Source organism: Ovis aries, chromosome 1 (assembly GCF_016772045.2).
Source record: "Ovis aries strain OAR_USU_Benz2616 breed Rambouillet chromosome 1, ARS-UI_Ramb_v3.0, whole genome shotgun sequence".
NCBI lineage: Eukaryota > Metazoa > Chordata > Mammalia > Artiodactyla > Bovidae > Ovis > Ovis aries.
Window position 1 is genome coordinate 8,729,231 of NC_056054.1, and position 26,610 is coordinate 8,755,840.

Genomic DNA, 26,610 nt, shown 5'->3' on the forward strand with positions numbered 1-26,610 from the left:
TGAGTAGGAGGATGTCACTATGAATTCATGATCGCTCACCTCAGAGAGTTGTGGATATTGTCCAGCAACTCTGCCATTTAGCTCACTCCCCTACTCTGTTCAAAGCCCTTTCATGCATCTTGCATGTCCCTTTGACCTCTTGCCCTTCCCTCACCTCCCTTACACTCAAGTGATGCCCTTGCTTCAGTTTTTGTGGGTGAACCAGAGGACATTTGGCAGGCGTGCCCTGTCTCTCATCCCTCAAGTCTGCAATCCCGTCTGCTTATGTTCTCTTCTTCCTCCTTTTGGTTCCAACGGAAGAATGGTTCCTTCACTTTTCAGAGGTCAGCCCCTCCTCCTGAGATCAGGTGCTCCTGCCGAAGACCAACCATGTTCCTACCATATCCGGAGCCTGCTGTTCTGGGACTGGGAGAGTCCACCTGTGAGATCTTAAACCCCATCACCTGGTTCCTCCTCCAGCTGCTTCCTCATCCAGCAGAGTAACTTTGGTCTCAACGCACCCCCTGGTGTCCTGAACCCTTTGTCTCTCCAGACTCCTGGCTCCCTCAGTTCTCCCCATCTCTCCACCCTCTCCTGACCCTTCCTCTCACTACTTAGTCTGGACCGCAAGACCCTCTCCAGCAGCTCCCACCACACTCTCCTGTCTGCCTTTGATGAATTCTATTGTCCGTCTTTATCCCTGATCCTGGGTGCCTCGGGGCTGCAGGAGAATGGTGGATTCGCAGACAAACTCATGAGTTGTCATCGTATCGGAAGCTTTGGTCCAAGTCCGCCCTCTCCCTTGCCTTTTTTCTGCTTCCTTGACTGTTCCTTACTGGCAACTCCAAGCACCCACCACTTAGTGGAGCCACTTAACCCCGGGGGCTGCCTTCAGGTTTTTGTTGTATTTGACCTTTCTAACGTGTCTGACCCTTCTGACTCTTCTGTCTCTGTGAACCTTACATTCATTGGCTCCCATGATGCCTCTGGCTCTTCTCCAGTACTCTGACTGATTCACCTTATCCAATAACTCCCTAAAAGTAGTTGTTTAAATCTGTGCAAAGAATATACAATATTTTGCATAGTTTTTTGCAAATTTTTTGTGAGTTCATAATGAGACCAAAATGTGTTTTAGTTGCTCAGCTGTGTCTGACTCTTTGTGACCCCACGGACTGTGCCCGCCAGGCTTCTATGTCCATAGGATTCTACAGGCAAGAATACTGGAGAGGATTGCCATTTCCTTATCCAGAAGATCTTCCTGATCCAGGGATCAAACCCTGGTCTCCTGCATGGCAGGCAGCTCCATTTGAGCTATAGGAAAGTCTCTGAGATCAAAATAAAGGTTACCAGAAAGTGTGTGTAGGGGCAGTTGTTCTGTGCGATTCTATCTAGTGTGTTGACTCTGAATTGGTGTTCAGGTGAATTTTTCAAGTAGAAGTATGGGCCTTTGGTCAGCAGTGGAATTACAGTTCAAAAGATGAGCTTTGTGTCCTTGGGCAAGCTGGCAGACCATTCCAAGCTTGAACTAAACATAAAATATGGATATTACCTCTTTCCTTGTAAAGAAATTATGAAAAATGCTTATTGTACTGCTTCATACAAGTATAAATAACATAATAAATGGAATTTTTAAGCATTAGCATATATGTATGGGTCAGGGACGCAGGGAATAATGGGACATGTATTCTGGTGCAGTCAGTATATCACCCAGCAGAGAATAATGACAGAGGAGGGGTGACATGCGGGAGGGGAGAGGGAAGGGGGGAAGAGAGGAGGGGAGGGGGATGAAGAAAGAATTCTGAACAACATTAACGTTTAAAGGGGAAGCCCAGGAAGCTGATCCAAGGAGAAAGACGATCACCTGTAATTTTCATGCATTTAATTCAACGTGTGCATACTGCTATATTTACAATGGATAACCAACAAGGACCTACTGTAGAGCACAGGGAACTCTGCTCAGTCTTACATGGCAGCCTGGCGGGGAGGGGAGTTTGGGGGAAAATGGATACATGTGTATGTATGGCTGAGTCCCTTCACTGTCCACCTGAAACTATCGCAACATTGCTAATTGGCTATACTCCAACATAAAGTAAAAAGTTAAAGAAATAAATAAAATACTGGGTTCCTTATGTAAAACAAGTTTGACAAGCCCTATATTATAATACCTGTCTCTGGGCCTGAACTGAATTAGTATAATGGTATAACATCATTTCATGTTGTCCTCAGTCTCCTTTGGATGATCAAAATTTTCTAGTCGTCAACTGAGAAGCTTATTACTTCTGGTCAGAGGGCAAGAAAAAAATAAGGCCTGTGAATTCTTAATTTCAAATTCCAAAATGAGGGCACAGTTCCACATTGTTCATTCATTTCAATCACTGATTCATTCAGGTTGTCCGCAAACATTTGCTGAGAACCTATCATTTGCCGAGCCCCATGTTTTAGTAGCATTAATTGTGTGGAAAATGAATGTTTAAAATCAAATCATATTTTAAATGCATTAGACAAAAAATAACATCACTATGGGTGGTGGTGAATCCTTTTCAGACTGTGGTCTTTTGGTAACCTGCTTATTAGTGGAACTATCATGGAATTCTGAGTCTTGTCCCTTTCTATTTTTAAAGTGGGTTTAACTTAAACTCTCCATTAAAAAAAAAAAAAAACAAAAAACACTTGTAGAATAGTGAAAGTCAAAGTTGCTCAGTCGTGTCTGACTCTTTGCGATCCTACAAGGGAAATCCAAGAATACTGGAGTGGGTAGCCTATCCCTTTTCCAGCGGAGCTTCCTGACCCAGGAATTGAACTGGGGTCTCCTGCATTGCAGGCAGATTCTTCACCAACTGAGCGAAAGTAATTCTGAGTAGTAAAAAATAAGAGATTTTGAAAGAAAAATGTTCAAAACTGCCAAAATTAAAGGACTGCTGAATTTAAGATCTATCTCAGCCTTTGGTTTTCAGGGAGGACCAGGACAGATTGTCCAAGTCCAAACTCAGGAACCTCTGCCGCTTTCTTCCTCCCTCACAATGACCTTGGGAAAGAAAGCAGGAGAGAGCGACAGGAAGGTGAACGTGCTCTGGAAGCCCCTCCACTACAGCTGGTGCTGGTCACTTTCTGTAAAATGGCTCGTTTAAATCTGGCAAGCACTAGGCAAAGGAGGTTTTGTTTCCCCAGTTCACAAATGAGGGCCCTGTGGCTTCAAAACATGAAGAAACCTGCCCAGAGTCAGCAAGCTAACAGGTGGCAGAGCAGGGCTGTAAGATCAAAGCCAAGGTGGGCTTTCCTGGTGGCTCAGATGGTAAAGAATGCCCCTGCAATGCGGGAGAGCTGGATTCGATCCCTGGGTTGGGAAAATCCCCTGGGGAAGGGAACGGTGACCCACTCCAGTATTCTGGTCTGGAGAACTCCATGGACTGAATAGTCCATGGGGTCACAAAGAGTTGGACATGACTGAGTGACTTTGGTCTTCACTTTCACTTTCAAAGTCTGGTTGCCTCCCAAGGTGTGTGACTGGACAGGACGGTGGAGATCTGGGACCATAAGAAAGCTGGAGCCACGAGAGGCTGTGGGTGCACTCCAAGACATGGGGAAGCTATATTCCCAAACAAAAACTAAACAGGCATGCACACAGACTCGCAGATCCGCTGGGTTCATTCCTAAATTAGGCCTTCCATGTTCACTGCCACAGTAACGCTGTAAAGCAGTGCTCTATAGTCACTGCCTTTTATTTATTTTTTTAATTTTATTTTTAATTGAAGGATAATTGCTTTACAACATTGGTTTGGTTTCTGCCACACATCAACATGAATTAGCCATAGGTATACATATGACCCCTTCCTCTTGAACTTCCCTCCCACCCTTTCCCACCCTTCCAGGTTGTTACAGAGCCCTGGATTGAGTTCCCCAAGTCGTACAGCAAATTTCCACTGGCTATCTATTTCACATACGGTAGTGTAGGTGCTTCCATCAGTCACTGCCTTTTAGCCAAAGCAAAGAGATTCAGAGGGGTGAAGAGACGGGCCCAAGGACACCCAGTTAAACAATGGAGATGACTGGATTTACACTCAGTTCTGTGTGGCTCTGTTTTCCGGGATTTTTCCCCACTTCCCAGGGATGGAGGATGGGATGGGAATGGATGTGACAAAGCTCAGCCTGATGCTTAGTCAATAATGCGGCAGAGAATGCAGAATCCAGTGGGTCAAAATCACTGGAGGGGCTTGACTGGGGCACATAACACATCTGGAGAAAAAGATGAGCATGTTACTCGACTGTGAACTTTCTTCTGAAACACCAGCCTTCCCCCACCCTGGGCTTCTGGGTGTAAACACCCAGCATTACTAAGAGAACAACCTGCCTCCAATGAAAAGGTTTTGGGGAGAGATCAGATCCCACCACTGCCTGAAGGCACTGCTGTTCCGGCTCCTCAAAAGGAATTTGGAAATGACCGACTGGCAAAGCGTCCCTTGATCCTCAGACTTGATGATTCTGTGCCTGTCTACTCGGCGGGTGTCTCGGTTCCCTGGAAACGGAGTGTTGTGCTATTCATATTTATTCAGTCATCATTCAACACATGCTACTGAGCACCTACTATGTGCCCAGTCCTATTCTAGGCAGTGAACAGAACAGATGTCCTTGATCTGCAGAGACATTGCTCGAGCACAGGATGTTTGTTTTCTTGTCCATCACTTCCCAATTCATAAAGTGTTTCCATATCCACAACTCCATTTGATCTTCACCTTAGTACAAGATGGGTTACCCTGGTAGGAGCCATGAGCTACGTTTACAAGTTAAAAAAAAAAAAAAAAAGCCCAGGGAAAATAGGGGCTTTGCTGAATTGCCTGTGGCCAGCTGGTGGCAAAGCTGAGAGCAATACCCAAGAACTCTTCTTTTGTTTGAGTTTTTAGAAAAAAATCAGCTAAGTGGAATTTTTGAAATAACTACAATCAGTCAGGGTGCAAGGCACACTATTAACGGTGGATCGCAGGCACCCCAAAGCTGAGTGGCCACGAGTACATCTAAGGTTTATTTGAGAGATTTCCATGACCCGCTTCCAGAGCTTGTTATCAACACAGTAAAAACAGTGGGTCTCAGCTCCAACTTGCCCACTGCTCAGGGGTGGCAGTGATCTAAGTTCTCATCCCAGACCCCATCTTGCCCTGCATGAATTTCATTTTCATGCATGTGCCTGGAGAGAGGCAAAGGATCTCCTTAAACTGGAAGGATTAGGAACGCAGTTTGAGCAGGCAGCACACTTTCTCTTCCAAGGGGGTACGCAAAGGAGTAACTGTTGTCCGTTGTCACAAACTCTAGAATGATTCCTTCCACTTGCACCCAGAACCCCTGAGTCCTGGTCATGTGTGCAAACAATGGAAGAAGAGAGATACATGCAGTGTGGGAAAAGAAAAGCTGTCTAGTGGAGCCCTGGGGAAAGAGGCCAGGGGCTTCTCTACCCTAGCAGCAGCTGCTGTCCTGCCCCAAAGAAGAAAGACACCCAGGTCTGCTATTTTAAGATCATGTTGGGGAGGGGGACTCAGCCAGCCCAGATTTGGTGCTTGTGATTCCTGGGACGGCAAGACCCTTGAGAACAAGATGTTCAGGTGTGGGGCTAGAAGAATCCCACGGAGAGTAGCATGAGGCCCTGGTGCGTGTTACTCTTGCAGAGATCAGAGGATTCTTTCAGAGGTGAAAGGTCTGCTTATTGCTGAGTATATGAAAAGAAACAAAGGCACTGAAAGAGAGGTTCAGGATGGCTATGTGCTCTACGGGAGGGATTCCAGGTGACATGATACATGCTGACTTCCCTTCGCATCTAGGTGTAGCTGTAATGTCTTGGTACAGTGGGCCAGGAGCCTGCTCACGTCTGACTGCCAACTAGACTGTCAGGTCCAGGCAAGGTAGGAACCATGCCTCTCTCCCCCATCTCTGTATACCCTGCTCCTCTATAGGCCTATGGGGTACAAAGGAAGTGCTAAATAAATGTGTTGATTTCATTGGTCAATGGGTGTCGAACCTGGGGCCTGGACAGCAGCGAGAGGGAGGTAAGCCAGTCCAGATGGGAGCCAGGACCCTGGTATCGGGAGCTGGGCTCCATCCCTCACGCCCCACCCAGTTTGTTGGCCAGCCTCCCTTTCCAGGGACCTGCTTACCTCGGCACACTGGCCTGTGGTCGCTCCAGGCTGCAAACATGTCACTGACTTTCATACAGGTGATCCGCTTGGACCCTTGCAGGTCATAGCCCTCGTTGCAGGTGAACTGAACACTGGATCCTAACCTGGGAGACAAGGCATGTCCGTGAGCCCCACCCCTAGGCCTCCCAGGCCCACCCCTGAATCCTTCCTAGTTCCACGAAGAGCACCACGCCAAACTTAATTTCTCTCCTGGCCCTTGATCTCTGCTCCACCGTTTATCAGTTAAAACTTTCATTGGAAGGAACACCTGCTCTTCATCTCTCCTTTTTTTTTTTTTTTTTTTTTGGACCATTTGCTTTTAGGATTGAGTTAAAGGTGACTTTGTGAGCAAAACAGCAGTCCTCTGAGATAAGCATCAATTAGGACAGCTAGGCATGGGTGGATGACACCCAGAAATCTTCACGAAACTGGACGATTATGAGAAGATGTCTTGTTAGTTAGAAACTTTACAAAAGGTACCATCTCGGTGCCCTGGGGTCTCTGAGATGATTGGCGGTGTGAGCTGCCTGCTGGCTCATCATTACTGATTGTGGTGGCCCTTCGTACCCTGGGTATAGGTCTGCCGGGTGACACTGGCAGTCTACAGCCCGCCCCTCTCCCTGAAGGTGCGGCACTATTCCCAGGATTGGACAAGAGAGAATGTTAAAGGTCAAAGCTCTTCTCCAGGAAGTGAGCCCATATCCACATGGTCCCCGCTAGTCCATCTCCAGGAAGGCCAGCTCCTGTCTGACCCCTGAGCCAGGCCACCCGCCCTCCCCCCTTTCTACAATTAGAACGTTTCCAAACAGATCTTACCTGAAATCCGAGCCTAGTCTTTTGCCCCTTTCAGGTATGCCAGGGTCTGGACACATATTATGCCCTTGGGACACACCAACCTGAGTTACTACAAGGCAAAAAAACAGTACATACAGAGGTGGGTAATCACGGGAAGGCACCCGCTGGGGCCGTGTCTCAGGATGGGAGGTGGACGCAGAGACAGCAGGAGGCCCGGCTCTGCTCAGGCCTGCGGGGCTGCTGGGATCTACGGGGCTTGGGTTTCCCGAGTGTGCAGATGGGGAGCTGCTGTTGACAAATTCCTTTGGGAGCCAAGTCCAAGTGAAATTCATCAAGAGCATGTGGGCTCAGAGGCACCCCAACCCAACAACCACCCCATCCCTTTGCCCTAGACCAGCGACCAGAGGTGGACAGTCCACAGCCCCCAGTGACCTCCCCCATCCTTCCAATCTGCTGATGGCGACTCTAGATGAGATGAGTCCCCCAACCTTGCCCCCAATGGATAAATGACTTAAAGAAAGTTAAATAAAAGGTGGATGCGTGGTCAGAAACGGTAAAGAATGTAAGAGAAAGCTGCAGTCTGAAGTTCGAAGCAGAGACTTGAGCTAAAACACGGGAGAGAAGCCTGCTGAGAAACCTCTTCCCACCAGACAGTTCTCAACACAGAGTAAGTGGTAACCAGAGCATTCCTGGCCCAGAGCACTGAGGTGGCACCTGCGGCGGTTCTGGCAGGCGCTGCGATGCCTTCACGTTGCCAACACCAGAGTCCTGTTTTTAAAAAGCCACATGTGTGTCCTCTAGGCTAAAGGAGAAGCTTGGTCAAAGGCGGCAGATGCACACAAAACTCAGTTTTCTCCTGTCTCCGTGGAGAAGGCAGAAACTCTCGGGCCCCTGCAGTCACTGTTCTTGAGATGCTGTGAGATGAGAACTCCCTCGCACCTCTGGAGTCCTGGCCTTCAATGACCAGGAACTGGAGTTCCAATCAAACCCTCACCAAACCCACGATCAACACAACCACATCTAGGCTGATGGGGAGTCTGGAGCAATGCTCTCTGAGTTGGTCCATTATCCTCCCACCCACTCAATATCCCATCATATGAGCAATGTGCTCCATCACTCACCCACTCACTCCTACACATGGTACACAACACGCATTCAGTGAGCTCCTACTGTATACAAGACCCTACTTGGATATGGTGGGAGATGTCAATGTCAGGTATCAGATATGATCACTTCACTGTCTTCAAGGAGTTCCAAATCCAGTGAAGATATGAACTATGGAAAGAAACTACGGAACCACAGTGGGGAGGTAATGAAAGATGCAGCTACAAGGAAGTTCAGAGAGAGGACCTATCTCATATTCCTGAGAGAAGCATGGAAGGCTGCCTGGAGGAGGTGGCATTTAACATGGATCTTCTGAGATAGTAGAATTTAGATACATGCTAACAAACAAATGGCATTTCAGGCAAACAGATGGGCCTGGGGAGCAAGGCGGAGACATGGAAACAGAATTGCAAGTTGTGCCAGAAAAGGAGGGAGGGTAGTGAATGGCCTGGAAGAGTGAAAGTGAGGTTACAGAGGTCAGACTTTGAAGGAACTTGAGTCTGATCCTAAAGAAGATAGGAAGAGACCTGAGTGGAGAAGGGCATTGTAAGAACTGGATTGCTCTGGATTGCTCAGGAGGAGGGCAGTTACTGAAAAATGAATTAGGAAGTTTTGTGTTTGTTCAGGTAAAGGACAGCAAGAACCTGATAGTGGGGACAGACGTGAAGTGATGGGAACGTCTGTGGCAAAGAAAGAGTTACCAGGGCTCACGGCAGAGTAGGGCATGGGGAGAGGGGCCAGGGGCCTTCCTGGCCTGGGAACCTGTGAGGATGCTCATGAGTGATGGAAGTGGGCAGGGGGAGTTCCACTTTTGGCTCATTTAGTTTCATTTCAAGCCTGGTTTTGAAGCTCATTTTTACAGTTAGAAACCTGTTCGAATCTTCAGGTAGCCCAGGGCGTGGCTGGCCTAGGTAACCTCGGCGACTGGACGGACTGCGTGCTCAAGCCAGAGACTGGATGCCCTCCTGGTTGTGGGGCGATGAGCACAAGGCCTCCTGGGCAGCCTCCTTTTATCCAGCGTTCCACACTGCCAGATTAAAGCCAGTCACTCCCACTGGACGCTTGTCCCCTGCTCCCATCCCGTTCCCCACCAAACCTCTACTTCCAAAGCTTTTATATCCTCAGCTGAGCTGCATCACCATCCCCTCGGACCAGGACCCTTCAGGCTGGGCTGATACCATGGAAGTGTCATCTCCAAAAGCTGAGCAAGCCCCTGCCTCCTGGAGTCTCCTGTTTTGCAATTAGGAGAAAGGCAAGAGAAAGGATCTTGGATCCCCAGGGGGCAGGAGAGAGAGGGGAGCCCTGAGCGGTACTTGCTGGTTCATTTGCCCGCAAGCTGGCCTCACCACTGATCCATCCCTCCTGAGGGCTTCTCAGCTAAGTGCCCACATTCTTTAGGCCCTGTCTCCTCCACCCTGCACACCAGCCACTCTCCTCCCAAAGTCCCTGCTGCCTAGGAACCACACTCTACCTTCCAGCACATTCCAAACACACTACAGGTTCTTGCCTCCTTCTCTCGCCCTCTTGTTCAGTACTGACACCACTCAGCAAGCAGAGCTGAGGCTGACAGATGAGGATGTGGCTGGATGGTAGAGCCGAGGTCACGGTGAAACCTACCCACCACACCACAACCCCTGACATGTGAAGGAAACCCCACTGCAACCCCTTTAATCAGCCAGCCCGAAATAAGGCTCAGGTGCCATGCGGGAAGTTGTGAGCCCAGCTGTGATCAGGCCCCTCCTTCCCACTGCACCCTCCCCCCCAACCAGTGCTCTCTCTCTTTCTGGGAGGACTGAGCAGGTGACAGCATCCCTATGTGAGCCTTCAAAGCTCCCCAGAAACAAGCAAACCCAAATCCCAGCCACCAGTTTACTGTCCAAATTACAGAGGCAAAAACTTTCCTCCTCTTTCCTGAGTTTCAGCCTCCCCCGCCTGCTGAAAACCAGCCCCTAGTGCTTGTAGCATGAATTTGTTGTTGGCTACAGAGAGAAAAGATGGGAAGGTGGTCTGTGCCCCGGTCTCTATGACGAGGAAGAAGCCACAACACACTCAGACAGACAATGCCTCCCATCAAAAGGGAAGGAAGGCGCAGATGCGTGGTGGTGAGAACCAGCGGCCGGGGTTCAGGGTGCCCACAGTCTCTCCGATGAAGGCAGTAAGTAGGAGCTAGGAGATGTAGGTGTGGCCCACGCCTCCCCTGAAGTTCAGAACATCTGTCCACAGGGAATCTAGGCAGAACACAAAGGGCCAGGGCCCTGCACACACTCGGGGACCTGATCATGGCAGCTTAAGCCACACACCCATCCCCCTCTGCGAGAATCTCAGAAAGGAAAGCAGCACTTTGTTGAGAATGGTAATTTTTTAAAAGAGCTTTTGCATTATTTTATTAAAATAGGATTTCTTCATCTTTTGGAGGGAGTTTTGGGCTCCTCTGAGAACTAATGAAAACCACAGACCCTTCCCTGCCATCCCCAAATGCACCCACAACATCATACGTGATTTCCTTACGAGTTCATAGACCTCTTGAAGTCCTGGGTCAGGAACGCCCATCTCAGATCTAACACCATCCTTAGGGGGAAAGAGGGTAAAGTTTTGCCGCCCCATTTTACAGATGTGGAAACCAAGGCACTAGTTTAGTACCTGGGGTAACACAGTTACCCAAGGATACAACTGGGATAAAAACTTGCTCCCCAAATCAATTTCCTTAAAGTTTGCCTGTGGACTCAAGGCCTGCCTTGGTTCCTCTGGTCCTCTGTGGCTGCAGAAAGAGCTTATGCAGGCCCAGCCTGTGTCTCGAGTCTTCTCTGCCAACTCTTGATCTGACCCTCTGCCCCACCCCTCAGGCCCCTAGTCAAATGCAGAAGCAGGGCCTCCCAGCTGCCCTCTGCCACCCAGTCCCCTTGTGGCAGGCTGACCAGACACACTCATATCCAGGGGTGAGGAGTGGTGCCCATCTCCAATTGGAGGACTGGAAAGACTAGAGAAAAGTCACAGTCAGGCTCGGTGTCATCAGGACATTGGGACCAAACTGCCTCTTCCCCTGCTCCCCGCTGCCAAAGCACGGCGCTCTGGAACCACCCACGCCCGCTCTTTGCCTCTCTCCAGCAAGTACTTCTAGCATCATGGGAAAAGTGAGCATGTGGAGGTGAAAGAGAAATGGAGGGGTTCAGCAGGAAGCAGAGTAGAGAGAAAGAGAGGGGAAAGCAGACTGAGTGAAGGGAGAGGAAGGTGGAAGGAAGGAGGACAGTGGAGGTGGAAAGTGAGGGAGAGAGAGACAGGCATGAGACAAACAGGCAAAGGGAGGGAGGAGGCACCAGAAGGCCAGGCTCCGAGGCGCAAGGGAGGCTCCTCATCTCTACTTCCAGAATGAAAAAGGAGTGTTGGAAAAATCTGCTCTGCTTTCAAGTCCAGCCTCCTGGAGTGGCCCAGAATCTTCCAGCAAACCTTCCTATGCTCTAGATCAAAAGCCCCCTTAGCACAGGCTCTGATCAGGTTCTTCTGGGGTGACGACATTCCAGACCATTCCCCAGCATTGGACATCACCCTTTTGATCTTTCAAATACCAACGGCAGGAGCATGTGCTCAAGGACAGAATCCACCCAGTGTCTAAGCAGAGAGCACCCCCAGCACCGCCCCATCGGCTCAAGACGCCAAACCCCCACCCTCTAGTCCACACTTTGCCAGCCAGGTCCATAGACCATGGTGGAAGGTTCTAGGAATTCCCCTCTCTCCCCTTTCCAATCTTGCCTTGGGAGCTGGAATCAGGGCCCTGAAGCCTCCAGTATCCCAGCTGGCATTCACTGACTCCTAGACGAGGAGCCAGAAAAAGGATTGTTTTAGCAGGTGGAAGTGATTCAAAAGGAAAAATAAAGAAAGAAATGTAGCAGTAATGACTCCCTGGACTGTCGTTAGAATGGGAAGTGAGGGAGAAAGAAGAGGCGGGACGGGATGTGAAGGAGGAACTCGAGAAGACAAAGGGCAGGCCCCGGGGCTGCTCACTGGCCATGAGGTCAGTGTGCGCATGCGCAGACCCGGGCCGCGGGCAGCGGGGCTGAAACGACACCGGTTGCGGCAGCATCTGGCTTCCCCGCGGTCGCAGCGCCGGCGGGTCTGACGTCAAGCAAGAGGCTCAGCAAGGCGGACACTTACACACAGATGTCTTCTGGCTGTTGTCTTTGCTGGGCATCAGCTTCACGCCTCGAGACTTCAACTCAATTTGCTTCTTGACTAGAAAAGAGGTGAACGAAAGAAAAATCAGGTTAAGTTTTCGTCTGGGACTGGGGATAGGTCCCTCTAGAATGGTCCCTCTCTTAGCTTGGGACATTCCATGATGGGTCACAGTCAGAAGCCTCTATGTGCAGAGATATGCCAAGGGTAGGGTTCAAGTGCAGCAGGGTCTCAAACATGGAGAAAGAGGTGCTACAGAGGCTGGCACTTTATAGCACTCTGGAGGCAGCCAGGGTGATCTACCTGCAAACTGGTAGTGAGCGACATGGGAAGCCCTGCAGCCTGCCCTCTGTAGCTCTGTTCACCTGATCCAGTCTGACCAGTTTCTGAATCAGCCCTGGCCAGGTGTTACATTGGATTAGGTCCCCAAGTTGTCACCCTCGCTGTATCCACACCCATTGCAATGTGATGGAAAGAGGTGGAGTGTATTTCATCACCCCGTGACTTGGGTTTGGTCATTATGGAGGCCTTGACATGTCCAAAGACTTGTAGGGTGCCTGACAGATTAGGCGTGCCGGCTTGAATCTCAGCCATCACTGGGAGGAGACGTGGCTGGCCCAGGAGCATGAGAACATGAGGAGCAGAGCCAGTCTGCCTGGCCAAGCCCAGCCCATAGCAGCCAACCTTGTGGGCAGGAGCAGCTGAGCCTGGGAGGTCACTGGATGGTTTCTGGCACAGGTGGTGGCCTGATGGATTGAATTGGTTTTGATCAAATACTGAGTCCAGTCCATAGCTCATCAGGACTTGGCCAAATAGCACACAAATAGCCCCAGAGCCAGAACTCCACAATTTCAAAGGTCATTCCTCTGAATCCATCAATCTCCTTTGGGTCTCAGTATCCCTGTGGACCCAAGGCATTCTACTGGTTACCCAGGGCTTCATCCTGTCTCTGATTATATGGCTTGGTTTTCTGCTGAATCCCAGACAACCCCCACCAGACAGCTCAGCTCTGCTCTGACTGGTACCAGCAGTGGAAACAACTGTGACTGTCACTTCCTACATACCAGGCCCTGGACTGAGGACCTTAGAACTTAAATCACTATCACCGACCTCTCTCTTTCTCTTGCGCCCATACATGATCTATCAGCAAACTTCCAAATACATCCCCAAGGCAGCCTGCATATCTATCTCCCTGGTTCAGATCTCTGAGACTTTCCCTCTTGTTGCCACGGTCTTCCATCATCCACGCTTGCCCCCGTCTAATCTAGTCTCAACATGAGATCCAGAGGGATCTTGTTAAAACAGAAGTCAGACCAAATTACATCTCTGCTCAAAACTCTTCAGGGACAACCCAACTCTTCTACAGTAAAAGCCAAAGTCTTTTAAAGGGCCTGCCTGGACTAATCGGCCCTCTCTGAGACCTCTCTGACCCCATCTTCCACCTCCATCACTCTTCTCCGGCTGCAAGCGCCCCTCTGATGTTCCAATAATACAACAGCTGCTCGCTCCAGCCTGGCAGTTCCCTGGAAGGCTCTTCCCCAGATATCTTCATAACTTGCTCCCTTTTCTCCTTGAAGCCTCTGAAGCAAACACTACTTTCTCCTCGAGGCCTTCTTTGACCACTCACTTAAAACTATACCTCCAAACCCATCTCTCCCTATCCCCTTCCCTAAAGATAGGGACTTTATCCCTAACTTTCGGTCATACATATCATTTTCTTAGTGGTTTTTGTCACTCTACGTTGCAACGTAAGCTCCACGAAGGCAGAGATTTCTGTCTGTTTTGTTCATTTGTCCTCAATGCCTAGAACAGCGCCTTGTCCATACTGGGCCCTCGATAATCATTTCATTTGGTCCTTACATGTTTAACAACCCTAACCGGTAGTTATTATATATACTGGGTCAATAATAAAATTGGGGTGCACAGCGGTTTAAGTGACTTACTGTGGGTCACATAGCCAGGAGGCAGCTTTGCTCTTGGTGGGACCTCAGCATCTTCTCGTGTGACATGTTCCCAAAGTTATCCCAAGGGCATGGTCAATCTCTTTCAGCATCTGCCCCCTCCCCAGCTCAGCCCTTGGAGACTCAGGGATTCACTCTGCACCTGAGATAACATGGCAATACAGGAACTGAAGCCCGCAGTGTGGTGTGCAAAGCGGTCCATCTCCCTGCAGCCCCCACCCCCCTGCTCATCCCTGCTCTGCATATATTAAAAAGCTCCCCAGAGGTTGGTATCCCAGCTAGCTGCTGTCTAAGCTGAATGCCTGATAAAATTCAGTTACTACCACGGAGTCACCACTTTTCAACATGCATTCAAATTCTTTTTATAAATGTGCATTACTCTCCATGTGTATCCAGCAGGAAAATTTCCAATGAACACTAACGTAGGTCCATTATCAAACAGAGCGTATTAGCAGGGAAACATGCATTATTCAAGCCTAGCTAATAACGGTGCAGCAAGGGAAAAATGTCCTCTGATTCAGCATCCCTAAGAAAACAGGAGGGGCTCCCCGGGTGGCGCTAGTGGTAAAGAACCTGCCTGCCAACACAGGAGATGTAGGAGGTGCAGGTTTCATCCCTGGGTAGGGAATCCCCTGGAGGAGGGCATGGCAACCCACTCCAGTATTCTTGCCTGGAGAATCCCATGGACAGAGGAGCCTGGTGGGCTACAGTCCATGAGGTCACAAAGAGTCGGACACGAAGTGACTTAGCATGCACGCACACAGGAGAACAGAAGTGGTCCCAGCACTGGGCAGGGGTGGGGAGAGGGGTCTTTATGACAAAGGGCAGCCCGTCTGAGGGCAGGTCTGTAGAGATGGCTCAGGGCATCTGGTGAAGGAGGAGGAGGCAAGCCAGTCCTCCCATGCCCCTAGTTTCAGGTTCTAGTGTCCACTGGAGGAGGGGGAGCAGAAGGAAGCCAGAGCCCCGGGATGCCTTTCTCAGGGCAAACACTGCTTGAGTTTTCCTTGTAGCTGCTGAAGGGGGACCTTGAGATGCCGGTGGACATGAGGGGTGTCAAAGGGGGAGCCCTCTTCCTCTCTTCCCCAGGTTGCTTTGAGAAAGAGGCTCCTGCCCCTTCCCCACCTCCAGGCCCCAGAGGGCAACCTATGTCCATTCTGTCCACTGGTCCTCTCCAAGAAAGACTGTCTAACTGATACATCAGTGCTTATAGTCACTGGATGACACCATCACACCTTGCACCAGGGACTAACTCCACTCTTCCTCTCGTGTCTTGCTACTCGCCACAGGCTGGAGTTTGTTAAAGCGATGGCAAGAACCTGTGACGAAGGAATCTGAAAAGCTGGAGGGAGCTCCTTATACAAACTTTGGGACCCTCTGCCCGTCTGAGCCAGGTCTGAGAGGCTGGGTCACTCCTGCAGTCGGTGGGCCTCCCACGTAAGCTTGGGAAATGCAGGGGCCGCAGCTCTGTAGGCAGAGGCTCCTCACACCAACAATGCAACCTCTCAGAAAAAGTATGTCCAGGTCCAGCTGGCCCTGGCCCAGCCTCTGGGGAGGTGGCGCCTACAGGTGGCCCAAGCCATCGCCAGAACTGAAGAATGGGTCAGGAAAGTGACCTGGCTGGGGGATACCACTCGACCACGTCACCAGGGATCTTAGCCTCCAGAAACCGCCTCCATATGGTGGGGTCACAGTTTTGGGACAAGCCAAGGGAAGCAGGTACACCCTGGATTATGGACAGCTAATCTGTCTCAGCCTGACCAAGTGTGTGGTGGCTGACTGAATGAGCTAGCTGGACAGACGAGGGCAGACCTAGTGTGAAGGATAAGAGAACAAGGGCGCCCTTCTCTCTAGGTCTCCACTGCTGAACCAGAACCCAAAGGCAAAACAGCAAGGACCTGGAGAATTTCTGGGGTGCATTTGGTCTTGTTCGAACATTCATTCATTATAGCGCCCACTAGCGTAGCACCTATGGCATTACGTTGAAGCACTGGTCTCAAGAGGATTCTGTCATGATTGGTGAAAGGGAGAGAAAGTCAGCCTGGGGCCGGCTCCTTGGTCCCAGCAACACTTGAACGCACAGCCCCCGTGCACACGTGCATGCCACAAACCCATGTATATCCGTCTACAACCAGCGTACCCACGAGAACACCTCTGTGCTCCTGAGTATGCGTGGCTGCAAACATTCACATACAAATATAATTCACACTTCTACCTGTGTTTGCACTGTTTGTGAACAGAGTCAGGACTCCCAAGAGAAAAGTGCTGGCTTTAACTGGTTGATGGAAATCTTGGTAGGTACATTCGTCTCCTCTGAATGATAATGACTGCAGGAGACTGCCAGGCTGCTCCATTCATCCTTTATATTCTGGTTAATTACTAGACATTTTTCCCGCTGTTGTAAAGGTTAGCGGGACACATGGTACACATTTAGCTAGAAGAATCTGGCAATACAAATGCCTCTCTAGTCTGCGGCATCCGTTATCGGCTGAACTAGGGGAGACAAGGACCTGCTGGGGAAGGAGACAGGGGAGGGTGCCCTAATCTGCCACCACGGCTCTAAGAACCCAGAAGTACATGGAATATATGGCTCCTCATTCCAGCGCATTCAGACTTCCCTGAACAATAGGGAGCCCCTGCACTCACCTGACCACTTGTCTTTCCCCAGCACCTGGCTGTCCTGCTGGCTGGGCCATCCCTTCATCCACACTAAATCCAGCCCATTCAACCTCAGAAAATCTCTCCAATGTGTAGCCTTCTATCTTCTACGCCACTCCTGCCCTAAACACATCCTTTTCTGCTTGGTTTTTGTTCACTGAGTCACTGTCTCTAGCCCATCTTCAAAAAGGTTACTTAAAGATGGAAATCTGAGGCTCCCCTGGTGGTCCACTGGCTAAGACTTTGCGCTCTTAATGCAGGGGACCTGGGTTTGATTCCTAGTCAGGGAACCAAATCCCACATGCAACAACTAAGAGTTCCCATGCTTCAGCTAAATCTCCTGTGTGCTGCAACGAAGACCCAGCAGAGCCAAATAAATAAATAAACAAACATTTAAAAAAAATGTGGCCTGCTGACAGGCCATAATTTTTATTTTTTAATGGAAATTTGATCACCACTTTGGAAACTTGGGTGTGCATGCTGTGTTCCACCTCTCCCTGCTCACGGAGGGCCTGCCTCGCTGCCTGGCCGCCAGCGCCCTGCAGAAATGCTTTCAGCACTCTCTGTCCCTTGCTAGACCAAGCCAGGGTCTGGCACACTAGCTCTTCATCTCACAGAGATTCATGCCAGAGATACAAAATTTGGTGAAGATGCCTAAGGCCTAATGCCTCAAGGTGTAGACCTTCTAGCAGATGGGGAAATCCTTACTATGAAGAAGAGTGGGAAGAATGATCACAGAACAGGGCTGGGGACACCTCGAAGTCACAAAAGATGAGGTATCTGTTGCCAGGTCAATTGACTTAAAGGATATAAAACTATCGCATCAGATGTGATTGGGATGCTGCCAACACACAAATGAAGAAGCTGGGATGGCAATACCAATGAGAGTGCATTGGCACGCTTGATTGCCATGGAAGGCTTTGAGATTAGCAAAGGTGCTAATCCGGTGGAAATCAGGAAAGGTGTGATGCTGCGTGTGGACACTGTAACTGTTGGGCTAAAGAAGCGGCCCAAACCTGTGATAAACCCTGCTCCATTTGCCACAATTTCTACAAATGGAGACAGAGACCAGCAACAGGATTTCTGCTGTAACCACAGAGGTTCAAAGGGCGTGCTTACAATAGAGGACAGGAAAACACTGAATGCTGAATTAGGAATTGAAGGCGCAAGAACTAAGATTACCTACCTCCTTCCTTGACTAATACATCAAAAGCTAAGAAACGGGGATTCCAGGATACTGGTGGCTTCCAGTGTCCAGTCCATCATGTTCACTTTGGAAACTGCCAATGCCCAGTGAGTCTTTGGTACTGAAAATGCTCTCCGTACACTCATTTGAAATAGGATGAAAGTTGACTTTGGGGTTATAACAGCCCAAGCTCCATGCTGGGCTGGCCATCAATGCCCTGCAGAAATGCTTTCAGTACTCACTGTCCTTTGCTAGACCAAGCCAGGGTCTGGCACACTGGCTCATCTCACCAAAATTAATGCCAAAGATACAAAATTTGGTGAAGATGCAAGCGACCTCTTATTTGGTGCATGTGGGATCTAGTTCCCTGACTAGGGATCGAACCCAGGCCCTCTGCACTGAGAGTGTAGAGTCTTAGCTCTGGACCACCAGGGGAGAACCAGATTTTCGTTTTTAAGTAATGAAGATCATGGCATCTGGTCTCATCACTTCATGGCAAACAGATGAGGAAACAGTAGAAACAGTGACAGACTTCATTTTCTTGAGCTCCAAAATCACTGCAGATGGTGACTGCAGCTGTGAAATTAAAAGCCACTTGCTTCTTTGAAGAAAAGCTATGACCAATATAGACAGCGTATTAAAAAGCAGAGAAATACTTTGCCAACAAAGAAAGATTCATCTAGTCAAAGCTATGGTTTTTCCAGTAGCCATATATGGATATAAGAGTTGGACCATAAAGAAAGCTGAGCACTGAAGAATTGATGCTTTTGAAATGTGGTGTTGAAGAAGGCTCTTGTGAGTCCTTTGGATAACAAGGAGATCAAACCAGTCAATCTTAAGGAACTCATCCTAAATATTCATTGGAAGGACTGATGCTGAAGCAGAAGCTCCAATACTTTGGCCACCCGATGTGAAGAACTGACTCATTTGAAAAGACCCTGATGCTGGGAAAGATTGAAGGCAGGGGGAAAACAGAGGATGAGATGGTTGGATGGTATCATTGACTCAATGGACATGAGTTTGAGCAAGCTCCAGAAGTTAGTGATGGATAGGGGGGTCGCTAAGAGTTGGACACGATTGAGTGGCTTCACTTTCACTTTTCACTTTCATGCATTGGAAGAGGAAATGGCAACCCATTCCAGTGTTCTTGCCTGGAGAATCCCAGGGATAGGGGAGCCTGGTGGGCTGCCGTCTATGGGGTCGCACAGAATCAGACACGACTAAAGCGACTCAGCAGCAGCAGTTGCAGCAGGGTAGCCTGGCGTACTGCAGTCCATGGGGTCACAAAGAGTTGGACATGACTGAGTGACTGAATTGAACTGAACCGAAGCTCCAAGGTTTGGTGTCATAGAATGAACCCAACAAAGCTGCTACTACTGATGGTACAGTGTTTGGAAAAGTAAGCCAAACCCTCAGTCTTTAAGATGTTTTGCTTCATGACCTAGGAAAAGGTGGAAAGGTTATTGTGACCAAAGGTGATGCCATATTCTTGCAAGGAAATGTTTCTCAATATTCAAATTGAGAAACATATTTAAAGAGTCACTGAGCATTTAGAATGTTACTATTAGTGACCAGGAAAAAGAAAAACTAAGTGAGCATCTGGCAAAACTTCAGATGGAGTAACTCTGCCGAAGACTGCTGGAACAAGTGACGTGGAAGAGGATGAAAATAGTCCCAGATGCTCTGAATGCTGCGAGAGCTGCTGTTGACAAAGGCATCACCTGGGTGCTTTGCTTCAGTGCATTCCTGGCTTGGATTCACTGCTCCAGCTAAATGAAGAGCAAAAAACGTACCAAAATCATGAAAAGATCCCTCAAAACTCTGGCAATGACCACTGCTAAGAATGCAGGTGCTGAAGGATAATGGATAGTTGAGAAATTTTTGCAGATTCCCTCCAAAGCTGGGTGATTTTTAAAATATGGTGGGAAAGGAATCATCAACCCAATTTAGACTGTAAGTAGTGCTCTGTTGGGAGCTACTGGTTCAGTTTCTTGGTTAACACACAAAACTCACCATGCTGCTGGAACTCCTAAAGTAGAGAAGGACTCTGGCATAGTAGAAGGGGGACGGCATCAGGGGTGGCCCATGGTTTATGGGTAACAGTGTAAGAGGGGACATGTTCTAATTCCTAGGGGAGTGCTTTGCTATTTAAAAAAATTTTTAATTTTATATTGGAGTATAATTAACAATGTTATGTTAGTTTCCGGTACACAGCAAAGTGACTGTCTCACACACACACGTGTCTAACCCTGACCCTATTTTGTAGCACAAGGAACTCTGCTCAATACTCTGGAATAAGATAAATGGGAAAAGAACTTGAAAAAGAATAGATAAATGCTTTGCTATTAATAATGGGCTGTGCAGCCATCTTCATGAGTAACTTCCCAGAAGTCAGCTGGAGGAGATGACCGGAAGACGGATGTTTCAGGGAATCACTATGGCCACGGGTTATTGCTTTCAGTCGCCTTTGTGATGCTGTCGTTTCTCCCTGGAACATCCTTTCTCCTCTTCTCGTCCTGGCTCCATCTCGCTCAGAGGTTATCTTCTCTCTGTCTCTATGTCTCAGGGAGAAGGCAGTGCCCTCTCCAGGCTTCACTTGGACCTCTGCTGAAGCCCTCATTACATGGCCCCATCAGATCTGGTTCTAGCAGTTTGGCGCACGGGCTCCTATGTCTGCATCCTGGGGCAGACACAGAGCCAGGCACATAGAAGGTTTCCAAGGAGTCTGATGACTGAGCGGATGAATGACCCACTGTAACAGAATTTGTGCTTTGAATTCACTTCTGGAAAGAGGAAGGCATGGCACTTGAAGCCTGGTAAGGAGAGGGGGTGTCGCATATGTGTTCACACTCACTTTTCCCTTTAGGCTCACTATTGATTGAACTCAGGAGCTTGGCTTTGTGAGTCCTCAGCCCCCGGGATCCTGAGATTCATGCTGAGGACCCCAGAGGCCTAAACTTGGAAATGAGGCCACCAAGGGTCTGGCAGCAGATCAGACGGCCGACAAGAATAGAGCAAATAAGTCGGATCATGGACCACGGGGTGCCGGAGGCACTGGCCCGGGACTGTGGATCAGTCACAAGCAAAAACTCAATGTGTGTATGTGAAAATCAGAAGCTTCAGCTTGTTTACTATAAAAAGCCTCCAGCATCTCAGAAAATGCCAGTTGTTCTCAAATGGAAATGTTTCTTGGGCAGACAATTGAGACTCAGCATGGGACTTCTCAAGAACAGAAAACCTCCCAATCTCGCAGTCACTAGGCTGGACTTGAGAGAGGCAGTGGGAGGGACTGTGGGGCCAGGCTAGGATCTGGCTGCAGGGAGGTATCGGGTCAGAGCAACAGCAAGGGGAACACGTGAAAGCAGCCAGAGCTACCAGCTCGCTCTCACTGCTTGAGGGTTTCCCATAGAACAGGGGTCAAGGTGATGAGTTAGGTAGGAAGCTTCAAGTTCCCATTTCAAGAGCGCCTGCCAAGTGTCAGGCATTTTACCAGGAGCTCCTTTAACTTCTAGTCACCTTGTGGGGTTAAAATGACTATTCCCTCTTCAGATGAGGAAAGCAACAGTGAAGGGGGCCGCCTTCCCTCCAGGGTAGCCCCTCACCCCTTGTGATCAGCGGCCACTGTGGGCATTTAAGAAAGGCTCTTCTCACTGTCATTCCTTGTAGGCTTAAAAAAAGAAAACCAAAACCAAAACACCCAAGGAAACAATGAGAAGGACTGGAAATATTCCTCACCTGGAGACAGAGGGTTTGAAGACACAATCTCAGTGCTTTTCCAGAACAGGAAGGAATTTTATAGAACCTCAACTCTTGGGCTTGCCAAATACTTTAGGCAGAGGAACTTATTCTAACCTGCTTAGGTACATGCCTGCTACAAACAGATCAAAGAGGGACTGCTCTAGGTGAAGTTGGGGTGGAAATTCCACCTGCTCAGCCGTTTGCAAAACAGCTGCTGGGAGAACCCCACGGTCTCCAAGGAACCCACTTGGAAAGCCCATTCTTTTGACCCACTTCTCTCCTGCTACATGCATGGGAGGACTCATGCCTTAAGATGGGATTGGTGACCTCAGCCTCTACTTTGCCTGAAAGTTTTTACATCTTTTTCTCTAGCCAAGACCCTTCTTCTCTGAGCTACAGGTTGACAGAAGAGACAACTGTCTATCAGATAGTCTCCCAAACCCTGGCATCCCACACTACCTCAGAATCAATGCATCCCAAGCAAGCTCCGTCCCCCATCTGCCTCTGCCAGGGACCATCTTGGTTAATATTGTCATTTATTTCACTCACTTACTCAAGCTAAAAACCTAAGATTCATCTCTGACTCATTCATCTTCTTTCCCCCACCCCCCCTCACTCCCAAGCCTGACACATACTGAGTCCAGGGTGGCCGATCACAGAAGGAGCTCTTCTGGTCTATCTCCCCTCTCCATTTCCTACTGCTTCTGCCTAAACTCTGGATCTTCACTGTCATCATTTAAAAAAATTTTTTTTTGGCCATGCCATGAGGCATGCAGGATCTTAGTTCCCCTTTCAGGGTTTGAACGTGTTTCCCCTGCGTTGGGAGTGCAGAGTCTTCACCACTGGACCACCAGGTAAGTCTGTGTCAGCTTCTCATTGTCCAAAAATGCGTATCTGTCTCCCATTATTTTCATTCTAGAGCAAAGATTTTTCAAAAATGAAAATGTGATCATGTCTCCGCTCTTGTTAAAACTTCTGATCAACGTCTCACCACTGTGGGGGGCTTTGCCCCATAGAGGTAAAGAATCTGCTTGCCAATGCAGGAGATGCAAGGGAAGTGGGTTTGATCCCTGGGCTTGGAAGATCCCCTGGAGAAGGAAACGGCAACCCACTCCAGTATTCTTGCCTGGAGAATCCCATGGACGGAGGGGCCTGGCGGGCTACAGTCCATGGGGTCGCACAGGGTTGGATATGACTGAGCGCTGAGCACGAGCACAAGCACCACTCTGGGATGGAGCCCAGCTTCACGGCAGCTTTTTATGACCTGATGTGACTGCCTACCTCACTTTCCAGCCTCATAACTCTAGCTGCCCATCGCCGTTCGTGACTGCAGACTTCACTCTAGGTCAGCAAATGTTTCCTGTAAAATGCCTCATCTCAGTTGCAAACTATCCAACTCCGGCAGCACTCAAGCAGTCATAGGAAATTTGTCTATTAATGAGCGTAGCTGAGTTCCAATAACCTTTCATTTATGGACACTAAAATTTGAATTTCATATAATTTTCATGTGTTATGAAATGTTCTTCAACCATTTATTTTTTTCTTCAACTATTTAAAAATGTGAGAACTCCCCTGGTGGTCCAGTGGTTCCAATATATGCTTCCAATACATGCTCCATGCTTCCAATACAGGGAGTGTGGGTTTGATGGCCGGGTCAGGGAACTAAGATCCTGTGTGCCACGTGGTATGGCCAGATTAAAAAAAAATAAAGTAAAAGGAAGCGTAAAACCCACTTTTATCTTGAAGACCACATGAAAACAAGCAGAGAGCTGAGCCTGGCCTGCAGGCTGTAGTTCGCTGACCTGTGCTATAGACACTCAGGTATTTGTGGTTCCGTAGACTTAGCACTTTCCTGTTGTCTTGCTTGAGCTCTACCTGGAAGGCTTTTTCCCACTGTCTGTCTGGCCTCTTTTTGAGACTCACACTGAAGTCTGGCTTTCCTTAAGTGTCTCCAACAACATGAATTGCTCCTTTATCCACTCCCAGAACCTTTCATCAGGCCTCGATTATAGCTCTTCTCATATAGCACAGAAGCGACAGACTCATGTCTGCCCCTCTCTTTAACCTGCTCTCTTTGAGAGCAGAGACTGGTCTGGTCATGTGGGTCTTTCTGTGCTATCATGCGGTAATGTCACAAGGGACACATTTCTCAAAAATGAAATGCGACTGCCCACCTTCCGACAGTCAGCTCCAGGCAGCACCAGCCTAGAACTCAGATCCTCGGCTACCACGTGGTTTTGGTTAGAATTGTGTGCAGCCGTGAGCAGCCCTAAATTCTGATGGGATTGAGACAAGAAGGGAATGCGTTGTGTTGTAGGTTCAGTTCAGTTCAGTCGCTCAGTCGTGTCCAGCTCTTTTGCGACCCCATGAATCACAGCACAGCAGGCCTCCTTGTCCATCACCAACTCCCGGAGTTCACTCAAACTCATGTCCATCGAGTCGGTGATGCCATCCAGCCATCTCATCCTCTGTTGTCCCCTTCTCCTCCTGCCCCCAATCCCTCCCAGCATTGGAGTCTTTTCCAATGAGTCAACTCTTCACATGAGGTGGCCAAAGTACTGGAGTTTCAGCTTCAGCATCAGTCCTTCCAATGAACACCCAGGACTGATCTCCTTTAGAATGGACTGGTTGGATCTCCTTGCAGTCCAAGGGACTCTCAAGAGTCTTCTCCAACACCACAGTTCAAAAGCATCAATTCTTCAGTTACATTTATTTATTTTAATTTTCTTATTGTTTCTCTGGGACAAAACCTCCACTGATAACAGGAGTTGGGAATTACTGGCTCTGAAGTGCCCTCCATCCCTTGAGATTCCAAGGCCATAAAGCCGAGCACGGGTGAAGCTAGTCCCATGCGGATGACTCCCTAGACCCATTCTTCTCCGCCCTGTCCTGTGCCCCAGAGCCGGACCTTTGTGGACAGCCAGAGAACAAGGAAGCCTCCCAGTCCAAGCGGCCAGCTGCCTAGGGTACAGAGTAGACCAGGGCAGGCCCTCTGTTCCCTTGTTCCTGGTTTCCTGTTGGGTTGGCAAGTGGGAAGCACAGCAGATGTGATGGAGGGAAGGGCAGGATCTGGTTAGTGACTCCTGGGGTGCCCTCCTGCACTGGTTACAGATTCCCAGCACCCCCTCCTGCCCTGGAGGTTGGCAGTGGTCAGCCTCCTCAGCTCTGCCAGGCAGCCCCTCTTCAATGGCTCCAGCTCCTGCTCCCCCTCCCCTGACTCTTCCCCTAGGGTGGTAAAGGCCACTCGGCTGTTTATTCCCTGGGGACCTCATCATTGCTCTGGGTTCCTTTAATCTCACCCTCCTCTTTGTAGCTGGACCGTTCACTAAACCTTCAGTTACAGCCACGCAGGAAGTATGCTCCCGTCTCCTCCTAGACCCCTGACTGAAACCTACCTCTGCTATTCTTTGGGACTGAATTTACAAGTAGCAAAACTTAGAATGTTCTTTAGCGGTTCCAAAGTTTTTGTTCCTTAAGAGCAGTGGTTCTCAACTGGGGGTGATTTTGTGCTCGGGGGACATTTGGCAAAGTCTGGAGAATTTATGGTTGTCTTAACTCTGTGTGTGTGTGTGTGTGTGTGTGTGTGTGTGTGTGTGTATACACACACATGTGTGGGTGCTGCTGGCATCTAGCATCTTGTGGGTAGAGGCCAGGGATGCTGCTAAACTGCCTGCAGTGCCTGAGGCAGCCCCCTACCGGAGGGAATTATGCAGGCTACAATGTCAACAGTGCAGAGGCGGAGAAACCCTGCTTTACAACGTTGTCAATTAAGTCTCCAAATGATTGCTGTAGACCCTTGCACTATGTACGCACAGTCCAGAAAACACTAGAGAAATTTCCCAGGGGAGAATCATGTATTAATACAGGTGGCACACACCGCAGTGTATTAGCATGCCAGATCCAGATGAGCTTGGCTGGCATTCAAACCTGGGCTCCAACTTTCCATGGCTGAGACCCAGAGCCACCACGGAACCTTCTCTGCAGCCCTCAGTCCTCATCTGTAAGATGAGGCTGATAGTAGTACCTGCTTCACACAGCTGCTGTTAGAACTGAATAAACTAATATTTATTAAATGCCAAGTTCTTGAAACACTGGTACACTGGTGCACACCAACGTGCAAATCCTGTTCTGGGCTATGCTGTGGGAGGATAAGGGAGGACAGAGAGAGGATAAGAAAGAGCCTACTTTTGAGAAGTTCGTAACTAACACCATTTTTCAGACTATGGGTTGTTCCTTGCTACAGACTTGTGAAATCGATTTAAAAGTTACAACTAATACTAAAAATTGGAAAAGAAATTTTCAGGGTGCATCATACTTACTAAGGGTAAATAGCACCTGGTGACATTTTCCTTTTAGGTCTACAGATATATATGTGTGTCCAGGTTGTAATAGAAAAGATGTATTTTTTTTTAATGGTAGGATGAGATTAACAAAACAAAGTTTAAAAGCTACCAGTCAAATGAGAAAAGTGAGGCAACCATAGCCCCATAGGAGAAGGCCTTGTGATTTTGCAGAAAAACTCACATAGGCCTGTGAATGAATTTGAGCTTCATCACTGATATGCTGAAAAAGCAGAGACATCACTTTGCTGACAAAGGTCTGCATAGTCAAAGCTATGGTTTTTTCAATAGTCATGTACGGATGAGAGAGTTGGACCATCAGTGAAGGACATGTGCCCAAGAACTGATGCTTCTGAACTGTGGTGCTGGAGAAGGCTCTTGAGAGTCCCTTGAACAGCAAGGAGATCAAACCAGTCAATCCTAAAGGACGTCAACCCTGAATATTCATTGGAAGGACTGATGCTGAAGCTGAAGCTCCAATACTTTGGCCACCTGATGTGAAGAACCGACTCATTGGGAAAGAC

At 48.8% G+C, this 26,610-nt stretch overlaps 1 protein-coding gene across 2 annotated transcripts in view; it reads right to left on the minus strand.

Annotated features, from left to right (window-relative positions):
• Positions 1–26,610, minus strand: part of CSMD2 (CUB and Sushi multiple domains 2) — a 683,354-nt gene that overhangs the window by 311,256 nt on the left and 345,488 nt on the right. For both annotated transcript variants that reach the window (XM_027967572.3, XM_060416549.1), the window contains exons 7-9: positions 12,189–12,266; positions 6,957–7,044; positions 6,120–6,244 (exon numbers count right to left, since the gene is read on the minus strand). In XM_027967572.3, the coding sequence (XP_027823373.2) occupies positions 6,120–6,244; positions 6,957–7,044; positions 12,189–12,266 (291 nt within the window). The remainder of the gene's footprint in view (positions 1–6,119; positions 6,245–6,956; positions 7,045–12,188; positions 12,267–26,610) is intronic.